Source organism: Equus przewalskii, chromosome 10, assembly GCF_037783145.1.
Source record: "Equus przewalskii isolate Varuska chromosome 10, EquPr2, whole genome shotgun sequence".
NCBI classification, from domain to species: Eukaryota; Metazoa; Chordata; class Mammalia; order Perissodactyla; family Equidae; genus Equus; species Equus przewalskii.
This window is the reverse complement of record NC_091840.1, coordinates 11,932,627-11,948,869: the sequence shown is the minus strand read 5'-3', so window position 1 is coordinate 11,948,869 and position 16,243 is coordinate 11,932,627. Positions and strand designations below refer to the sequence as shown.

General features: G+C 40.5%; 1 protein-coding gene across 5 annotated transcripts in view; it reads right to left on the bottom strand.

The window, feature by feature from the left end:
- Positions 1–455: 455 nt before the first annotated feature.
- Positions 456–16,243, bottom strand: part of LOC103541338 (ABC-type organic anion transporter ABCA8) — a 67,393-nt gene continuing 51,605 nt past the window's right edge. For 2 of the 5 annotated variants that reach the window (XM_008508105.2, XM_070561525.1), the window contains exons 24-39: positions 15,416–15,589; positions 15,101–15,214; positions 13,090–13,209; positions 11,817–11,882; positions 11,274–11,365; positions 10,092–10,212; positions 9,327–9,444; positions 8,531–8,622; positions 6,469–6,629; positions 5,926–6,001; positions 5,759–5,853; positions 4,700–4,819; positions 4,346–4,486; positions 2,867–2,946; positions 1,493–1,548; positions 456–1,362 (exon numbers count right to left, since the gene is read on the bottom strand). In XM_008508105.2, the coding sequence (XP_008506327.1) occupies positions 1,264–1,362; positions 1,493–1,548; positions 2,867–2,946; positions 4,346–4,486; positions 4,700–4,819; positions 5,759–5,853; positions 5,926–6,001; positions 6,469–6,629; positions 8,531–8,622; positions 9,327–9,444; positions 10,092–10,212; positions 11,274–11,365; positions 11,817–11,882; positions 13,090–13,209; positions 15,101–15,214; positions 15,416–15,589 (1,725 nt within the window). In that variant the 3' untranslated portion in view covers positions 456–1,263. The remainder of the gene's footprint in view (positions 1,363–1,492; positions 1,549–2,866; positions 2,947–4,345; positions 4,487–4,699; positions 4,820–5,758; positions 5,854–5,925; positions 6,002–6,468; positions 6,630–8,530; positions 8,623–9,326; positions 9,445–10,091; positions 10,213–11,273; positions 11,366–11,816; positions 11,883–13,089; positions 13,210–15,100; positions 15,215–15,415; positions 15,590–16,243) is intronic. The other 3 variants (XR_011523281.1, XR_011523282.1, XR_011523283.1) reach the window with 3 other exon arrangements.

Below are 16,243 nucleotides of genomic sequence, written 5' to 3'. Positions count from 1 at the left end.
TTCCCACGCAAGATGAATAAAGAGATCTCGCAAGATCCTGGGTTTGGAAGGGAGTCGGGGAAGAGTGCTCTCCAGAGCAGAATTTTCTGAGATGTTAAGAATTTTCCCAAGGCTGGGAGGGTCAGGGATTCCACAAGGGAAAAAAGGGTATACAAAGAACTAGCAGGGAAAGCTCAGAGAAGCGTCTCCAGAACTCAGAAAATCTTGTTTGATTACATTTTATACATGATAATCACAACTGGTATTTTTAGAAGATTGTTCTAGGAGATATCTCTGCTTGCCACCACTGTTTACTTCCTTAGTCACAGTGTGATGCTTTCTTCCTTTACATTTTGGTAGCACATTGATTAAAGCAGCAAACTAGCTCTTATCTTAGAAATTATTTTCAATTAGATTTCAATGAATTTGAAATAGGAGCCTGAGTCAAGAAAAAGACAAATGAAATAGAAAGCATATTTCAAAAGTACACATATGAGATTTATTGTGCATTTTCCACCAACTTGGTCATTTGACCTGTTACCACATTGTCAACTTTCTGAGACTAAGTGGCAAATATCCACAAAAGATCAGTTACAGTACAGGCATCTCTAAAGCCTAGATTTAAATACAATGAAAATGGGACTCTGTTGGTTTACAGAAATAAAAATAGTACAATAAATTTCTAATAGCAAGTTTTTAGTTTTCCAGACTATGTCTGTATTATTGATAATGTTACCAGTGGATATGTTATCAAATACATTAATATCAGATATTATGGCCAATGATGTTTTAATGTTTTTAGCCATAAGAAAATACTATTTCAAAGAGTATAATATTTTTGGACATGGTCACTTAAATTCTTGTTAAAATATCAGCTTTACAAAGTATGAGATTTGCAGAAGAGTAAATATATAGACTTCTTAGTCTGGGTTAGAAAAAATATTTTAAGGTTTTGATAAAAAAAATTAAACAAAATTTGTTTGTCATACTCAGAAAATGAAACAATCTTATAAAAGTAAATTTATTTATTCTCCATTTTACAGAAAAATGGAATCAGGGTGACGTCCAGAGATATGGAAGTTGCGACCAAGAGATGGACTCAGCCAAGTGTCTCTGTCCATGCTGTCACTGCATTTGCCCAAGACTCGCTCCTTCTCTCCACCACATGAAGAACCATGTCAGTATTTACAATATAGTTCCTAAAAATACAACATTGATGCTATAAAAATAAATGTCTTAAAAAACAACCACAAGCTTGAATGGAAACATAGGGTATTTCGAGCCTTAAGCCTCTTCCTGCATGAGGAGCTTCCACTTCACTGAGCGGGGAAGTTGCTCATCAAAGTCCTCCAGCTCCTGGTCCTTGGACAGCTCCAGGAAAACCTGAAAGGGGGCAAGAAATCAAAAGAGAGGATGTCACACTGCCTCCTGTAATTCCAAGCAACTGCAAAGCATGTGCACATATTATACACTTATGGTCCATGGATAATATAAATCACTAAAACTGACCCACCTGCTCCAGAGTGGACTGCGAGAGGCTGTAGTCCTCCAGGTGGAAGCTCTGTTTAACTGTGTAAGGATGGATGTACATTAGGGCTTCATATACTTTTATATCCAGATGATCTTAGAAGTCAGCATACAGTACAAATAACAATTCTTTAAAAAATCTTAAATAAATAGGTTAAGAGAATAATCCTTCATGGTTTGAGTACAGCATTCAGTTAAAATACACCAATGCATTCACCTAGGTTTGGGGAGAAAGATGCTTGTGTTTCGCTTGGATGCTACACAAGTTTTGAGCTCTCTATTTAAGGGAGGGAACGGTGCTGAGAAGGCTCCCTTCCCTGCAGGTGAGTCAGTGTTTTTGCCCACTCAGCACAGGAAGAGGTGGCAGGAAGACTCATTTTGGAAAGGGCCGCATCTGAAGATTATAGGGAAAGACATCTGTGGTTTTCTAGGGAGCAGACAGCCTCACCGGGCTCTTTCCAGAAACCATTGCAGCTTGCTCCAAATTGGGTTGAAAGCCCTTGTCCTCGACCAAAATAGACTGGGAAGTGTAGTTAGAGCCCTGATAGGAGCCTAGCAGACTGGAAATAGGCCACTAACAGTTCCAGGCCAGTACTGGCCACAGTGCCAATCCAGGGAGTGCTGTGAGTGACCACATGGCTCAATGGCCTAGAACGCTGAGGTGCTCAGCTCAGAGAATGGAAAGAAGGCATGTCGCTGTGACCAGGGACACTCAGAACAGGAGTAAGAAGAGTCTTCTGGAACCGGGAGACTTGAATCTCTTCCTCAAGGAAGGTGACAAGCAAGTGAAGCTATCCTGAGCAGTGGCAATGAAGAGAGTATAGAGAGGCAGTCCTGGCCAGCGCAGTCCAGAGTAGCAGAGTGAACGGGCTCGGATGGCAGGAAAACATGAGCCAGGTGAGGGCAGAGGCAGGGTGGCCAGTTTTAAAGTCAGCAGACCCAAGAAGATGGTTTTAATGACCAGACAAGAGGTCAGTTTCTTAATCTACAGCCTAAGGCAATAAAATGATATGCAAGTCCACATGAAATTTAATTTTAAATATGTATGCATTAATGTTCCAAAAGAAAGTATTCTCCTTAATTGCATATATAACTGAATTTTGACTCAGGTTGTACCAATATAATTATATATACACACAAATACATGGAACAACTTCACAAAGCAAAGTTCAAAATCACTCCCCTCCACTCCAGAATCCCTCCATCTCCTTGATTTTGTGCTCCTAAAATTCAATTTGGGACTTTGACTTTCAAATTTAACACACTGTGTCACATTGCATTTTCTCCATGTGGATGGATTGTTTGATGATTTGGAATTATCTGCTTTCCAGGATCTTATTTCAAAGCTTATGGCTCTTACCCCTCTCTAATTTGAGGAAAGCTTGGGCCAAAGGTCGTACGTCTTCCACTGGCAACTTATAGACCATCAGAGACGAGTACCTGGGAGGACAGCAGGGGAGAGTAAGGCTGATGTCACCTGCAGCTAATGTGAACTGACGGCAAACATCTTTCTAGTCCTTATTTCTGTAAATAAGAGTCGGTTTGGTGTAGGTGAGCCACCTAGGCTGAATCCAGAATAAAAAAGAGGACGTTTACCAGGAGAACTGAGGGACCGGAGAGTAAGACTCAGGCATTTCAGCGTCCTCAGCTCCTTGGATGGAGATGAGCAGGTGCATTGCAGAGGAAATTTTGAGATTTGCCAAAGTCACCTTCCACCTTATTTTCTAAGCTGAACACTTGCTCCTCGACGTCCTCCTCCAACCAGGCATGGACACCATAAAGGTTCTTAGTTTCCCAACTCGGGTGGAAATCTACCTCTTTCCTCCAGAGAATTCATACCTCTCCCACTTTTCCCCATCCTACTCAACCTGCTTTCCTAATATAGGATAATATAATTGAGTCTCTGAGGAGGAGACCAGAAATCTCCAGGAATTCAGCACCAAATAATGTTCAGCAACGTAATTTTTAAAGATAATTTGTTTCTCAGATAAATGTTTGTCTTTCCATCATTTTACAATCAGGAAAATTTAGATTTCATTTCATTAGATACTATTTCATACATTTCTGGCGCCGTCCTCCTCCTCCAGTTTGCTCATTGCCTGTGCCTTTGTGACATATTCCTATTCAGTCATGGGCTGCACATTGAGTTACATACAGTACAGCATTGATGCTTACATGCTACTGTAGAAATATATTTCCCAACCTGTCATTAAGACTTATTTCTCTTTACTATCTGTTTCTCCCCTAACTCCTAAATCATCTGCCTTCTGCAGTAAATTCTAGGTATGAAAAATGATCCTAAAAGTTAATCTTTGATTCTTACTGTATTAATTTCATGAGAAATGTGTTGTTGCCAGACTCTATATTAAAAGTGGAAATATCAATAGATTTAAAATAAAACAATCAGATTTACATCCTAGTTCTGCACTTGTTAGCTCCATCATGTGATCTAACCTGCCCGCTATCAATTTCCTATTCTTAAAGATAATAATAAATTCCATTTATTAAGGAATAAAAGCCAGACTCCCACAATGCTTTTCTGAAGCCGTCTCATTTTTCTGGAATAACAGTATCTACTTTGGAAAGTCTTGGTGAGCATAAAATACGATAACACGAGACCAAGACAGTACCTGGCACATAGTAGGACCACAACTATGCTACATCAGCTTTTACATCAGCTCTCTCTTCCCTAGTTTACTTCCTGCAGTATCCAACAAGCCATTTCTTTCTTTTAGGTTTCCTTTTGGGCTAAATGTGGACTCGAATGGCTGCAAATCAATGAAACTGACAGGGAAAAGCTGACATTTGGTATCAGATCAAAACCAGCAACCATCTTCACCTTTCCTGCCGAGCCGCCTGGGGGAAGAGCCTCAGAATTTCGCTATGGAGGGTCTCCCCTTGCTCGGGGGTCTTCACCTTCATCTCCAGTAGGTAATCCTTGCCAAATTTGCTTTTCAGGTGTTGGATGGAACCGATACATCTGGGGATAAGAAGGGGATGAGGTCATAACACAAGAGAGAAAAAGACACAGAATGCAATGCTTGAGACTTGATTTGCTGCTAGCTTTGTCTCAAGGGTCTCCCTGTGAGCCCCAGCTGCTGTAGCTCCAGCTGCATAGTAATCTCTCTGTCCACAGACAAACTCTTCCAGCTGTGCACCTGGTGGTCAAGTGTGAACTTGGACGAGCACCCACCTCAGCCTTCCAGACACCATGATGGCCACGCGGTCACACACGGCCTCAGCCTCTGCCATGTAATGGGTGGTCAAGAGGGCACCCCTCTCCGTGTTTCTAAAGGTGGCCCGGATCGCCTGCCTAAATTGTCAAGAGAATATTGGCAATTTAGGAAGTCTTCTAATTAATCAGAAATGGATAGAGAAAATAATTTTTAACCAGCATAAATGTGAACAATTAGCAAAAAGAGATTAAGCAAGGGAGAACTCAAGAGGGCAAGTGGATGAGGAAGGGCAAGCCAGGTGAGAGCTGTTAAACTGGAGGCAGGCATTGGAAGAGGGGCATTTACAGAGCACAAGGTAGTCATGCACTGCTTAATGACCGGGATACGTTCTGAGAAGCAATTTCATCCTCGTACAAATATCATAGAGTGTACTTACACAAATGTAGGTGATGTAACCTACTACACACCTAGGCTATATGGTACTAATCTTATAGAACCACCATTGTATACATGGTCTGTAATTGGCCAAAATGTCGCTATGTGAAGCAAGATTGTATATACTACGAGGATGTGTTGAAAGACAAATGCTGAGCAAGAGATGTTTGTAAAAAGACTGTGCAAAGGGGAACAGAATGACACAGACTTCAACAACAGAGTTGTTATAACCTAATAGGAAGAAAATAAACAATAAACATACATGGCAACATCCAGATACCTCTCCCTGCCCCCACCTTTACAACCTCATGAGAATTACCCTTCTCACATGCAGTGTTGGATGCTACCTGATTGTGATACAGACATACACAGAGCTACCTAAAGGATCATTTGAGCAATTACGATACTCAGAGTGAGTACATTTGGGCCCTGATAATGATTCTTTTTCCTGTAATGAGAAATGCTTAGGAAATATTACCAGGGAAAGATATTTTTCCCCCAAATATTGGTTTTACTTATGATGCTGAGATTTTTTTTCCCCACATGAAGAAGCAGTGTAACCGACAACTTTTACAAGAGTAAAACAATTCAGTTTTCCCACGAAGTGTCCATACAGGCCCTGACGGGGTAGGGCCCCTCACCACATTTGCTGCTGCCCCTCGGGGTCCATCCCCGTGGACGGCTCGTCCAGAAGCACCACCGAGGGGTTTCCCAGGATGCTCAGCGCAAAGCACAGCTGGAACGAGAGGAACAGCGCATGTGGCACCCATCGCGGGGTGCGCAGAGTAACACTGAGCCCTGCCCCTACCTTCCTCTTTATTCCCTCCGATAGGGCCTTCGCCGGAAGCTTCAGCTGGTCCTGCAGCTTGAGCGCGTCCACCAACCTGAAAAACCAATGGAGCGTTACAGGCTTCTTGACAACGAGGAAAGTCGACGGGAGACGGGGCCACTCAGGACAAGAAAGCGGAGCAGAGTTCAGAAATGCGGTTCTGAACTCAGACGCTGGGCCAGCTTAAAAACGACTGGTCTGATGCCCTCGAAAAGATAGTTTTTCCTTTTAAAAGAATATAAGCACATTCCATGATGTCCAAATAGGAGTCCTATGATAGTTTATACTCAAATTTTAGGGTTTTTGATAAATTTTACCAATGAATATATTTTTTTCCTTCCATATTTAATATGAGAAAAAACCCCTAACACTTTGAAATCAAGGAAACCAGTTTCTAGTTGCAAATCTACCCCATGTGGTCTGGGTCAGCGTTCAGAGTCTCTGGTCCTGAGTTTCCCGTGAAGGTCGTCACCCCATTGGTCTCCCGGCCCCTCAGGTAGAGAAGAAGTGTGGCTCCCGCACCCTGTGATGGCGACTGCGGCGTCCCGTCTCCTCAGGCCTTTCACGGCGGCGAACACCTCCAGATGCTCCTTCACCGTCAGGTTGGGCCACAGCGCGTTCTCCTGAGGACAGTACCCCAGGAACCCGAGGGCGTCCCCTCCGCTGCTCCCTTTCAGTAGCACCTGCAGAGGAAAGTCACACTCAGATCCTGCGCGCTTATTTCAGCCCCTGCATGTTTCAATGACCTCTTTCTTCCTGCAAACCTAGCAAAACTAGAGAATCTCCAGGCCCTAATAGAGTTTAATAATCTGCAATCATTTTGCATTGGAAAAGGTTGTCAGAGAGTAAATACCTGAAAACAAGTGTGTACACAACCTAACCTAAGCTGAAAAATCCAACATCTCACAAAGGTGATGTCTTGCCATCACGGCCAATAGTTTATACCCAATTTTTCCATCTCTGTCAGAAAGAAGTACGTTAATTACTCACTACTTAACTGCACTCACTGATCAAACGTGTTCTGAGAAGCGCCTGTGTACCGAGCGCTCTGCTGCCTGCTGTGGATACAGTGAGGAACGGGAGAGCCAGCACACCTGTTACTTGGAGTTTTCATTCTACTAAGCGATCAGGCAATACACACGGAGAGAAACGGGTAAATAGAACACAGATGGTAAGCGGGACTGTAATGGAAGTATTTAGGAGGCTGGGGTGGAGAATAGCAGGGGAAGTGACTTTAGGTAGGGTGATTACAGAAGCCTGTCTGTGGAGGAGTCCCTTCAGCAGGAGAGCCGGAAGGCACCTGCAGTGGAGGAGCCCGGAGGAAAGGAATGTGGGGCGGAGCAAAGAGCCTGAGTAGAGCCGGGTGGAGGATGAAGCTGGACGTGTCCCTAGACTTGAGGCAAAGGCAGGGGGCTTGGAGGAGAGAGAAGGAGAAGGACCGACGTGTGGCAGAAGGGACATGGAAATCAGCTCCTGCAGCTGCCTGCAGGACAAATGGGAGAGGTTTCCTTCCAGCCATAGTGCTGTGAGAAGTCGTTGAAAGTATTTAAGTGGGACAATGACATCATTTATAGAGATCACACTGGCTGATCTGATTAAAGGTGATTTCATGACACCCCAATAGTTGGTTTTATAATTCAGATCTTACTTTTTCAAATATTTCATTCTAATATATCAATAAACAGTTAACTCCGTTTTGCCTATGTTTAATGAGGAACAAAATATTGATTAAGGGTCTGGGTGGTGATTGAAATGGAGGGTGGTCTCAACTGAACTAAGAGGTCCGGTTAGGGTCGGCTGAGCCACCAACATCACTAAGAGGCCCGCTTCATGAACACCTGCTCTCACCTTGGCTTCAGAGGGACTGTGAATATCTGTTTTCTCCTCCCTCGTTAGTGGGATATGTGTGGATCATGTTCCTGGTGGTCTTTTCCCTTCTGGGCTTGACCACCAACCCCCTTCTCATGGTGTAGTTCCACAGACCTCTGCCTTATATTCTGTTCTCCACTTCCCCTGGACATACTTTCCAAAGGAGTTCTTAAGGTTTTCTTTTTTCTGCCACAGAATTTGGGAAAATAATATTTTCTCTATACCTCATCTGAGGTCTTTTACTCTTTGTCTGGCCTCCTTATATGGTTGAATTGCATAGACAATTCCAGTTGACTTCATATCCCTATGTTCCAGTACCTAAGTACTTTGTAAAGGACAATGAATATAATTGCTTAATAAAGTTTTATTTAAAAAACATTTTTATTCAAGATTAAAGCATTACATACTGGGAAGACAATATTCATTGAAAGTGCAAATCCATATATTTTATGGTACTATAAAGAAGATTTGTATGATTGATTTCTGATCTGATACTGGACATACCCTCTAAATGCCTTTGAAGGCATGAATAACTATTCCCTTCCAGTGATTAATTTTTGTGTCTATTAGTGTGATAATTTGAGAATGGATTATTCTATTGCATTAATCACTTCAATCACCCAATAATTAAATGGCATTTTGCTGTTTACAAACTTTTAACATCTTATAAATTTGAGTGCTACTAGATAATGAATTTTCCTCATAATTCACCTACCTGTCCGGCGGTTGGTTTTGTGTCTCCAGTTATCACTTTAATGGACGTACTTTTACCAGCTCCATTGTGTCCTAATAATCCTAAAACCTCACCTGGAAGAAAATGGTTACACTTAATATTAATTGATTTTAATAGTAAAATTAAGAACAAAACATAGTCTGAAGTCTCCCTGTGTGATAAGTGTTGTGCCATGTGTTGTATATATAGCATCTCATTTAATTGTCACAACTGCACACCGCTCTCCGCCCTGCTCCTAAGAGGTGGTTATCATAATCCCTTCCTACATATTTGGGGACAGAAGCTCTCAGGGATGAGGTTAGTCACCCAAGGTCACACAGCTGAGAAGTGGAAAAGTCACTCTTGGAAGCCAAGTGTGTCAGACTCTGTCTCCTGTGATCCTAAGCACTGTGCCATGATGACACAAAGTAAGGTCATCTAACATCTGTTGCTCAAGCCTTCAGAATGTGCTGGCACATCCCCAGTTAGCCCCCTTGTGAAAAATAATGAACATTAGGAAATCAGTCGTGTTCATTGAATAGAAATGTTGTGGTTTCAATGGTGCATTTTAATAGAGCTCTTATAGTTCCCATGTAGATGTGACTATGTCCCTATCCATGGGGAGAGTTAATTAATTTCATTTATAAATGAGACATGTAAAAGAAGCTGTCAAGGTCACCCTGCTGATGAGTCTGTGTGTGAACCAAGAGGTGGTGTTCAGAGCTGTATGGTTCTTGTCAAGACCCATAAAGCTCTGAGGAGGCCCTGAGCCAACAGTGGAAGAGCCATGGTGTCCAACCTTTTCTAACACAGAAAGAGACATTTTTTGTGGCTATTTTCTTCTTGCTCTTGGAAAAGCAGCGTTTCCTCTTCCCTGCATACTCCTTACGTAGACAGCTGGCAAGAATGACTGGTTTCTGCAAATGACAAGTAAATCGTGTCAGACCTTAATTCTCTTCCTTAATTTTGAAAAAGCTGTATCCTCCCTCTGGGTTGGCCCCTCACGGCACAAGCCATGCATCAAAGAAGACCTTCTACCAAGTGACAGGCTTATTGGCCTTTCTCCCATCCTGGTGCTTATTTTTGGACAGAAGAGACCGTCATTTTCCTCTCCTACAAAGGCAGTTGTTCAGGAGCACATTATTTTATGCAGCCTGACTGTCTTTCAGAACAGGAGCATGGAGACTCAGAGCATCACTGAATCATCCTCAAAGGTCACAACTGCCTGCTGTGGCCGGGCCTTTGCCCTGAATTTTGTAGAGTACACTTTCTCCAAGAAGCAGTGCTGTTTCTAAAATTCACAAGTTCTTTCCTGGCTTTTGCAATTTCAATTGCACTCCACTTTTTTTTTTTTTTTGCTTAAGAAAGACAAAGTGAGTTAACATGACTTTTAATCTGCTCATTTAGATGTGAAAAATGATGACTATCTACTGAAATAAAGTAGTGATCCTCATGTGTTTGGATTAAAGAAACTCAAAATCATTTGAGAATTAGACTTGTAGACCAGCCACTTTAACTGACAAATATTTGTGGTGTTTAATGAAATAACTACTTTGTGTTTTACCTCGTCAAAGTTTGTGGAAGTCAAAGCATTTGCTGTTCTCTCTCTTTCCATCTGAACATCTTCATCCTCCCCTTCTGGCTCTTCTGGATTTTGATGCACTTTGCTACTTCTTGGAGAAATTCTAGAGTCAAAACCATCCATTAATAATTGGTTTTGGGTTTTCATTCCTGAATCAAAAATACTGCGTTCTTTGAATCTTATACTTGAATAGATTGGGGAACTAATAAATTATCATCATCTCCCATCTCCTCCTTTCCCAACCTCCTTGCTCCTGTCAAGGATACTACTATATTTAGTGACCATTGCTTCTTACACATCTTTCATTCTACTTATCTATAGAAAAATTAGTTTGGTCGATATCAACGGATAACTTAGTATCTGTTATCTGACAAAGAATTTTTATATCATAGCTTAACAAAGTAATTTTTCTGGGAACCCTAGCTTTGACACCAACATGGAGAGAAGAGGCCAGAATATTTGAAATCAGGATGGTTTCAGAAAATACAAGTTAGAAGCTTGATTTCTTATTAAGCCTGGGCATTTCTTTGGAGCGTGTCAGATTCACTCTTTCTCTTCCTTTCTAAGTCTGGTGCTTCAGACCTGGAATATATCTCATTCTATTCTCTCTTCTCTCAATCTTAGAAAATTTCTTAAAGGTCTGCTTTCATCTTGGAAGTCTCCCATCCAACTATTTGTAACAGTTAAGGATGAAACTGATGTAGTGTGAGAGACACAGAGGGAATACGATTCTTATGGTTGTGTCCTTGCACGGTGCAAAAAAAGTCCCATTAATAACTGAACAGTCTATGATCCATCAGTTAGGCTTCCCTCTACCACAGGAAAAGAGCACAGTTATTGCTGTCCTTGGTTTATTGATCATTCTAGTCTCCCTTCCGGGATCATCAGCATGCCTTCAACTGCCAATCTATTCAAACTGCTATTTAAACTGAACTAGCCAGTGTTCCAGTGCAGTATTCAATATTTCATGTCTGTTTCGTCCAGTAGGTTACAAACTTCTTTGATTTAGGTATGTAGATGTCTATTATTTATATTGGCACGTGGTTCCTACCCTAGTCTATCCTAGCATGTGGCACCTCTTTGTCAATGATTTGTTTACGCATGAAAAAATATTTTAAAATATTGATCCCTGAAATAAAAGAATCCAATTTGATTTCTCCCAACCTAAAGAAGGGATCCTCTCTCATTGTTTTCTTTCCAAACTTCCATTCCAGGCATCGAAGAATGAGAAGAAAGATGATAAAATGAAGGAAAGGCTAGGAATAAAGAAAGAGATGCACACTTAGAAACACTGAAAGAAAATTTTTTGACATCAGAAGTGAATTAGGAATAATTGGACTTCTACAAAAGATACATTCGGCAAAATCATTACAAAGTTCTAATCATCTATTTGTCAAATTATGAAACTATCAAATTCATTTCAATCTTGTTTATAGCAACATTGGCAACAAATATGATTATGTGATACCATTACTTTATGTCATTTCCTTTAATAGTTGTACAGTGTTCTTAAAATTGGGGAATCATATTATCTGGTCAGTAGATATTTATAAAATGATTTCTTCCATATTTTATAAATATTTTATTTGCATGGGCTACAGATATCTATAGATCTGCCTTAATAAAAAGTTTCACCGTGTGTACAGGAATTAAAATGGTTTAGTACAGCAAAAACACAATAATTTTTAAAGAAGAGTACATTCTTACAATTAGGAATACCAGAAAGGGCTCTACACCTCTTGGTTCTTCACTAAAGAAAGAAAGCACAAAAAGCTGCAAAAGGAAAGACAATGGTTAAATAGGAAGTTTTTTGCTTTGTGAATTTTTATCCATATGAATGCGAATTGGGCCATTGAACAGCCTTGCCAACATATCTGCCCATTTCACCAATTTCATGAGTATCAGGTCAGTAGCCAGCCCTGGTGGTCCAGTGATTAAGATTTGGCACTCTCACTTCTATGGCCTGGGTTCGATTCCTGGGCAGGGAACCACATCACCCATCTGTCACCTGGCAGCTATGTGTTTCTGTGAAGCTGAAAGCTATGCCATCGGTATTTCAAATACTAGCAGGGTCACCCATGGTGGACAGGCTTCATCAGAGGTTCCAGACTAAGACAGAGTAGGAAGAAGGACCTGGCCACCCACTTCTGAAAAAATTGGCCATGAAAACCCTGTGAAGAGCACTGGAATATTGTCTGATATAGCACCAGAAGCTGAAAGGATGGCTGCAAAAAGACGGAGCTGACCTCAGCTCTGCTGTACACAGGGAACTCGAGGGCATTAACAAACCAGGTAAGTGTCTATACCAAAATGTATATGACGGGCTGCCTTCCTCCCAAGGTCTATGAGTCACTGTGCTTTTATTTGAAGCAATAGAATTTAGCAATTATTCCTCATCTGGTAAGAGAATCTTGGGGATCTGTGCTAGCTTCCCCAAATAGTGAGAGAGGGGCAGAGTTTGTCCTTATCACACAGAGCTTCACACACCTTCCTGTGCCCCGTGGCCCTTTCATTAGGCCCCTTCTTTCTTTCCCTTCCCCAAAGATACCTCTTCACTCATGGACTGTACCATCCTTCCTTTTGCGGAAGTATAGGTATCAGGCAGCTAGAAAAAAGGGATTTTATTCATACTGAGTGCTTCTCTAGAACCTTGAAATCCCAAAGATTAGGGACATTGCATTTCCCTCCTTCTAAAGTTGAGCATGCCCAGGACGGAGTAAGGCCTAGAAAGAGTTAAAGGCTGCTCTATTTCTCACTACCCATGACCCTTCCTTCCCACATATTAATCGGGGCCAAGTTCTCTATTACAGTTCAGCTGGAACACATTGTCCCATCTGGGAGAATTTCAGTTGGAATCCATGAAGTAGAAATCTTCAGATGTCATGCATATTCAGCATGTTGTAGATCCCCAGCCCTAAGTAAAGCTTTCACAATTGGTCATGAGGTCCAGGACACTGGGACAGATGGTGGCATCACTTACGTGAAAAGATAAGAACACACAGCCGATTAATGTGGCTTGTGGTATTAAAAAGGTGATGCTATACAGTGCAACATGTCCATAGTTATCCAACAGTAATCCAGCCACAGAGAAGACGGTGATCTGAGGAAAATACAAATATATATGTTAACCACTCCACATTTCAATATGTGTTCCAAATTGAAAAAGTTCATCTTGGATATTTTCCTAATTCCAACTCCAACTCAAAACCAAGTTGAAATCAGCATATCTCCATTGACATTTTCTTTTAGTGACTTAGCCAAATTCCTTTGACCTGGAGTATCAGGAATGAGACATTACTGGATAAATCTAGGATCTGATATATAGAATATTTTAATTAAAGGAAAGAAAAAAGGTGGTGTAAATTGCTTTTGGAGGTAAAATTCAGAATAATAGATATGCAATAATCATAGGGAAAAATTGAAATTGATATCTAATAGGAATAAAATAAAAGCAGCAACAAAAGTATACTTTTGTTAACTTTACCAATTGATAAATATAAGCATTTAACAATCTGGAGTGGCTTAAGGAGAAGTACTAAAACACAAAATTCAGGGATAAGTGTAAGTTATCGGCACACCTCAAACTCTCAGACTTCTCTTCTAAATCATTGCAATGACGTCCTAAAAGTTTTTGCATTTCTAATTTCTCTGTATTAGAAACCATCACTTTTATAGCTTTCAGAATATTCTTCCTAAAACTGTACCTCTGATAATATTTCTTTTCTGAACCATGAGTGCCCGTGGCTTCCTACAGCCTGGAGAATAAATTCTTGAGCACATCATTGAAGGTTAGCCATGGTGTCAACCATTATTTTCACCATAAGTAGGACCAAGCCCAGGCTGTATCTTGTTTTTCATCCATATCCATGCCAGATTATTATCAGTTCCTAAGTCTGGACTTTCTTCCCTCTGGGTTTCTGTTTACCCATTATTTTCTATTTGCATCATTCTTCTTCTCTAGCTGTCGAAATCTTACTCTTCTTCAGGTTTCACTTCCTAAAGGAAATCTCTGCTCTCATTTTCATGAACAAATCTCTCTTTTCTCTGGTTTTCATAGACCTCTTTATTACTCAGTTGTACAATAGACTTTTTTTTTAAAGATTTTATTTTTTTCCTTTTTCTCCCCAAAGCCCCCCGGTACATAGTTGTATATTCTTCGCTGTGTGTCCTTCTAGTTGTGGCATGTGGGACGCTGCCTCAGCGTGGTTTGATGAGCAGTGCCACGTCCGCGCCCAGGATTCTAACCAACGAAACACTGGGCCGCCTGCAGCAGAGTGCGTGAACTTAACCACTTGGCCACGGGGCCAGCCCCAGTTGTACAATAGACTTTTAAAGATGGATGATATCTCCACAATCTTTTCCTTTTCACTTTGCTTTAATAGGTGCCTGCTTACTTATCTGTTTACCCTCTGAGAGTCCTTCCAGGGTTGAAACTGTCTATTTTTTCTCCTTTATCAATCTTAGCTGGTGACACATTGTTGGAAGCCAACAAATGTTTGTTGAATCAATTATTTTTTGGCATCCTGAAATGACGGGAAATTAGAATAGATATTCACAAATCACATGTATTTTCTCTCCTAATTTAGATAAAATAAGTGTTGCTTTATGGAATTAATTCTGAGGAGAGAGTCTGAAGAAGTAGTTTCTAGTTTTAACTATGCTAGCGACAGTATTTGTAATCTTGTATAACTTCATGGAGGTCTTTGGGCTTATTTCTTTTACAGTAAAAGGAAGACGTAGATGGTTTCCAGGTTTCCCTCTAGTAAATATTTTATAGTTTTAGAAACAATTTGGCTACTTTTGAAGAAAGACTAGGGTAGAAATAGGAAGAGAAAAAGATGCAGATTTTGAAAAGGATCTGTACATGAGGAAAACAAAATATTTTAGAGTGCAATATTAATTTATCATTCTACAAAGGGTAAATTTTAAAATGTTAGGTCAGAATTGTATATCGAATATACAAAATAAATGGTCACAAGAAACATACTTACAATATAGAAGCAAAAAGACCAAATGCCACTATTTTTTCTCCCCTTGCGGAAAATGAATGAAATCACATATGTCAAGAAGATAAGAGACGTGGCATAACCAACAGCACACGGGATCTGAAATCACCAGGAATGCTAAGTTTAGTTAAAGATAAATGCAATCTAGGATAACATTTAGGATCCAAAACATTGTTATAGCACAGGGTTTTATAGCTATTTGATTCATGAAAATGTGAATATCAATGAAAACAGTTTGCATCTTCAAGTTTTCTAATTAAATCATGCAATGATATTTGTTCTATGAATATCGTCACTTACTTGTATAATCCGATTTACAAATTTAAATATAGTCTCTTGGAGGTTTAAGGCATAGTCCATTAAATACATAAAAAGGAAGAACAAGCAGTACATTGGAACATCCACCAGCGCCTGTCCAAACCAGTAAGCAGAAGGGAAGAGCCCCGAAATCCGTAGCTGGGACCAAGCTTTGCTCTGATTGGGAAACAACAAAGATACAAAGTGATATTTCAATTTGAGATTTAAGAAAATGTGAATTATATAAGAAAATACTCAAACAAAATCTTCATTTCTAATAATTCTGCATCATGGCTGCAAATGTTAATCTGGACCAAGGGATATGGATAGATACAATCATACATGATCAGTTTGCTGATTTAATTAATGACACTGCTGTTCATCACACACCTGGTAGAAATATGTGAAAGAAGACTTCAAAAAAAATCAAAGTGATAATACTGCAGTAAACAAAACAGTGATTAATGATTTATGGGGGTGGGGTGGGAGAGTTTATCTATTGTGCAAATTAATAAACAGAAACCTCATTAAAATGGAGTCAAGAGGCCAGAAAGGGGAGCTCTCATCCCTACCTTGATAGCAGAGCCCAACAGGAAGAAGAGAGATTTCCTCTTCTTGACCAGCAAGAAGGTCAGCTAATGAGAGGCTGCCACAACTCAACCAATGAAAAACCACTACATTTCCAACTCCCAGTCTCCTCCAATGGACTCTTTGTTTACAATACCCATCCCAACTTCCTCTTCCCCTATGTGAAAGAGTTTTTCCTCCCTTCACTGCTAGGGACTTACTTGAGACTTGCCATGGTTGCAGACGGGGAATTGCAAGCCTTTG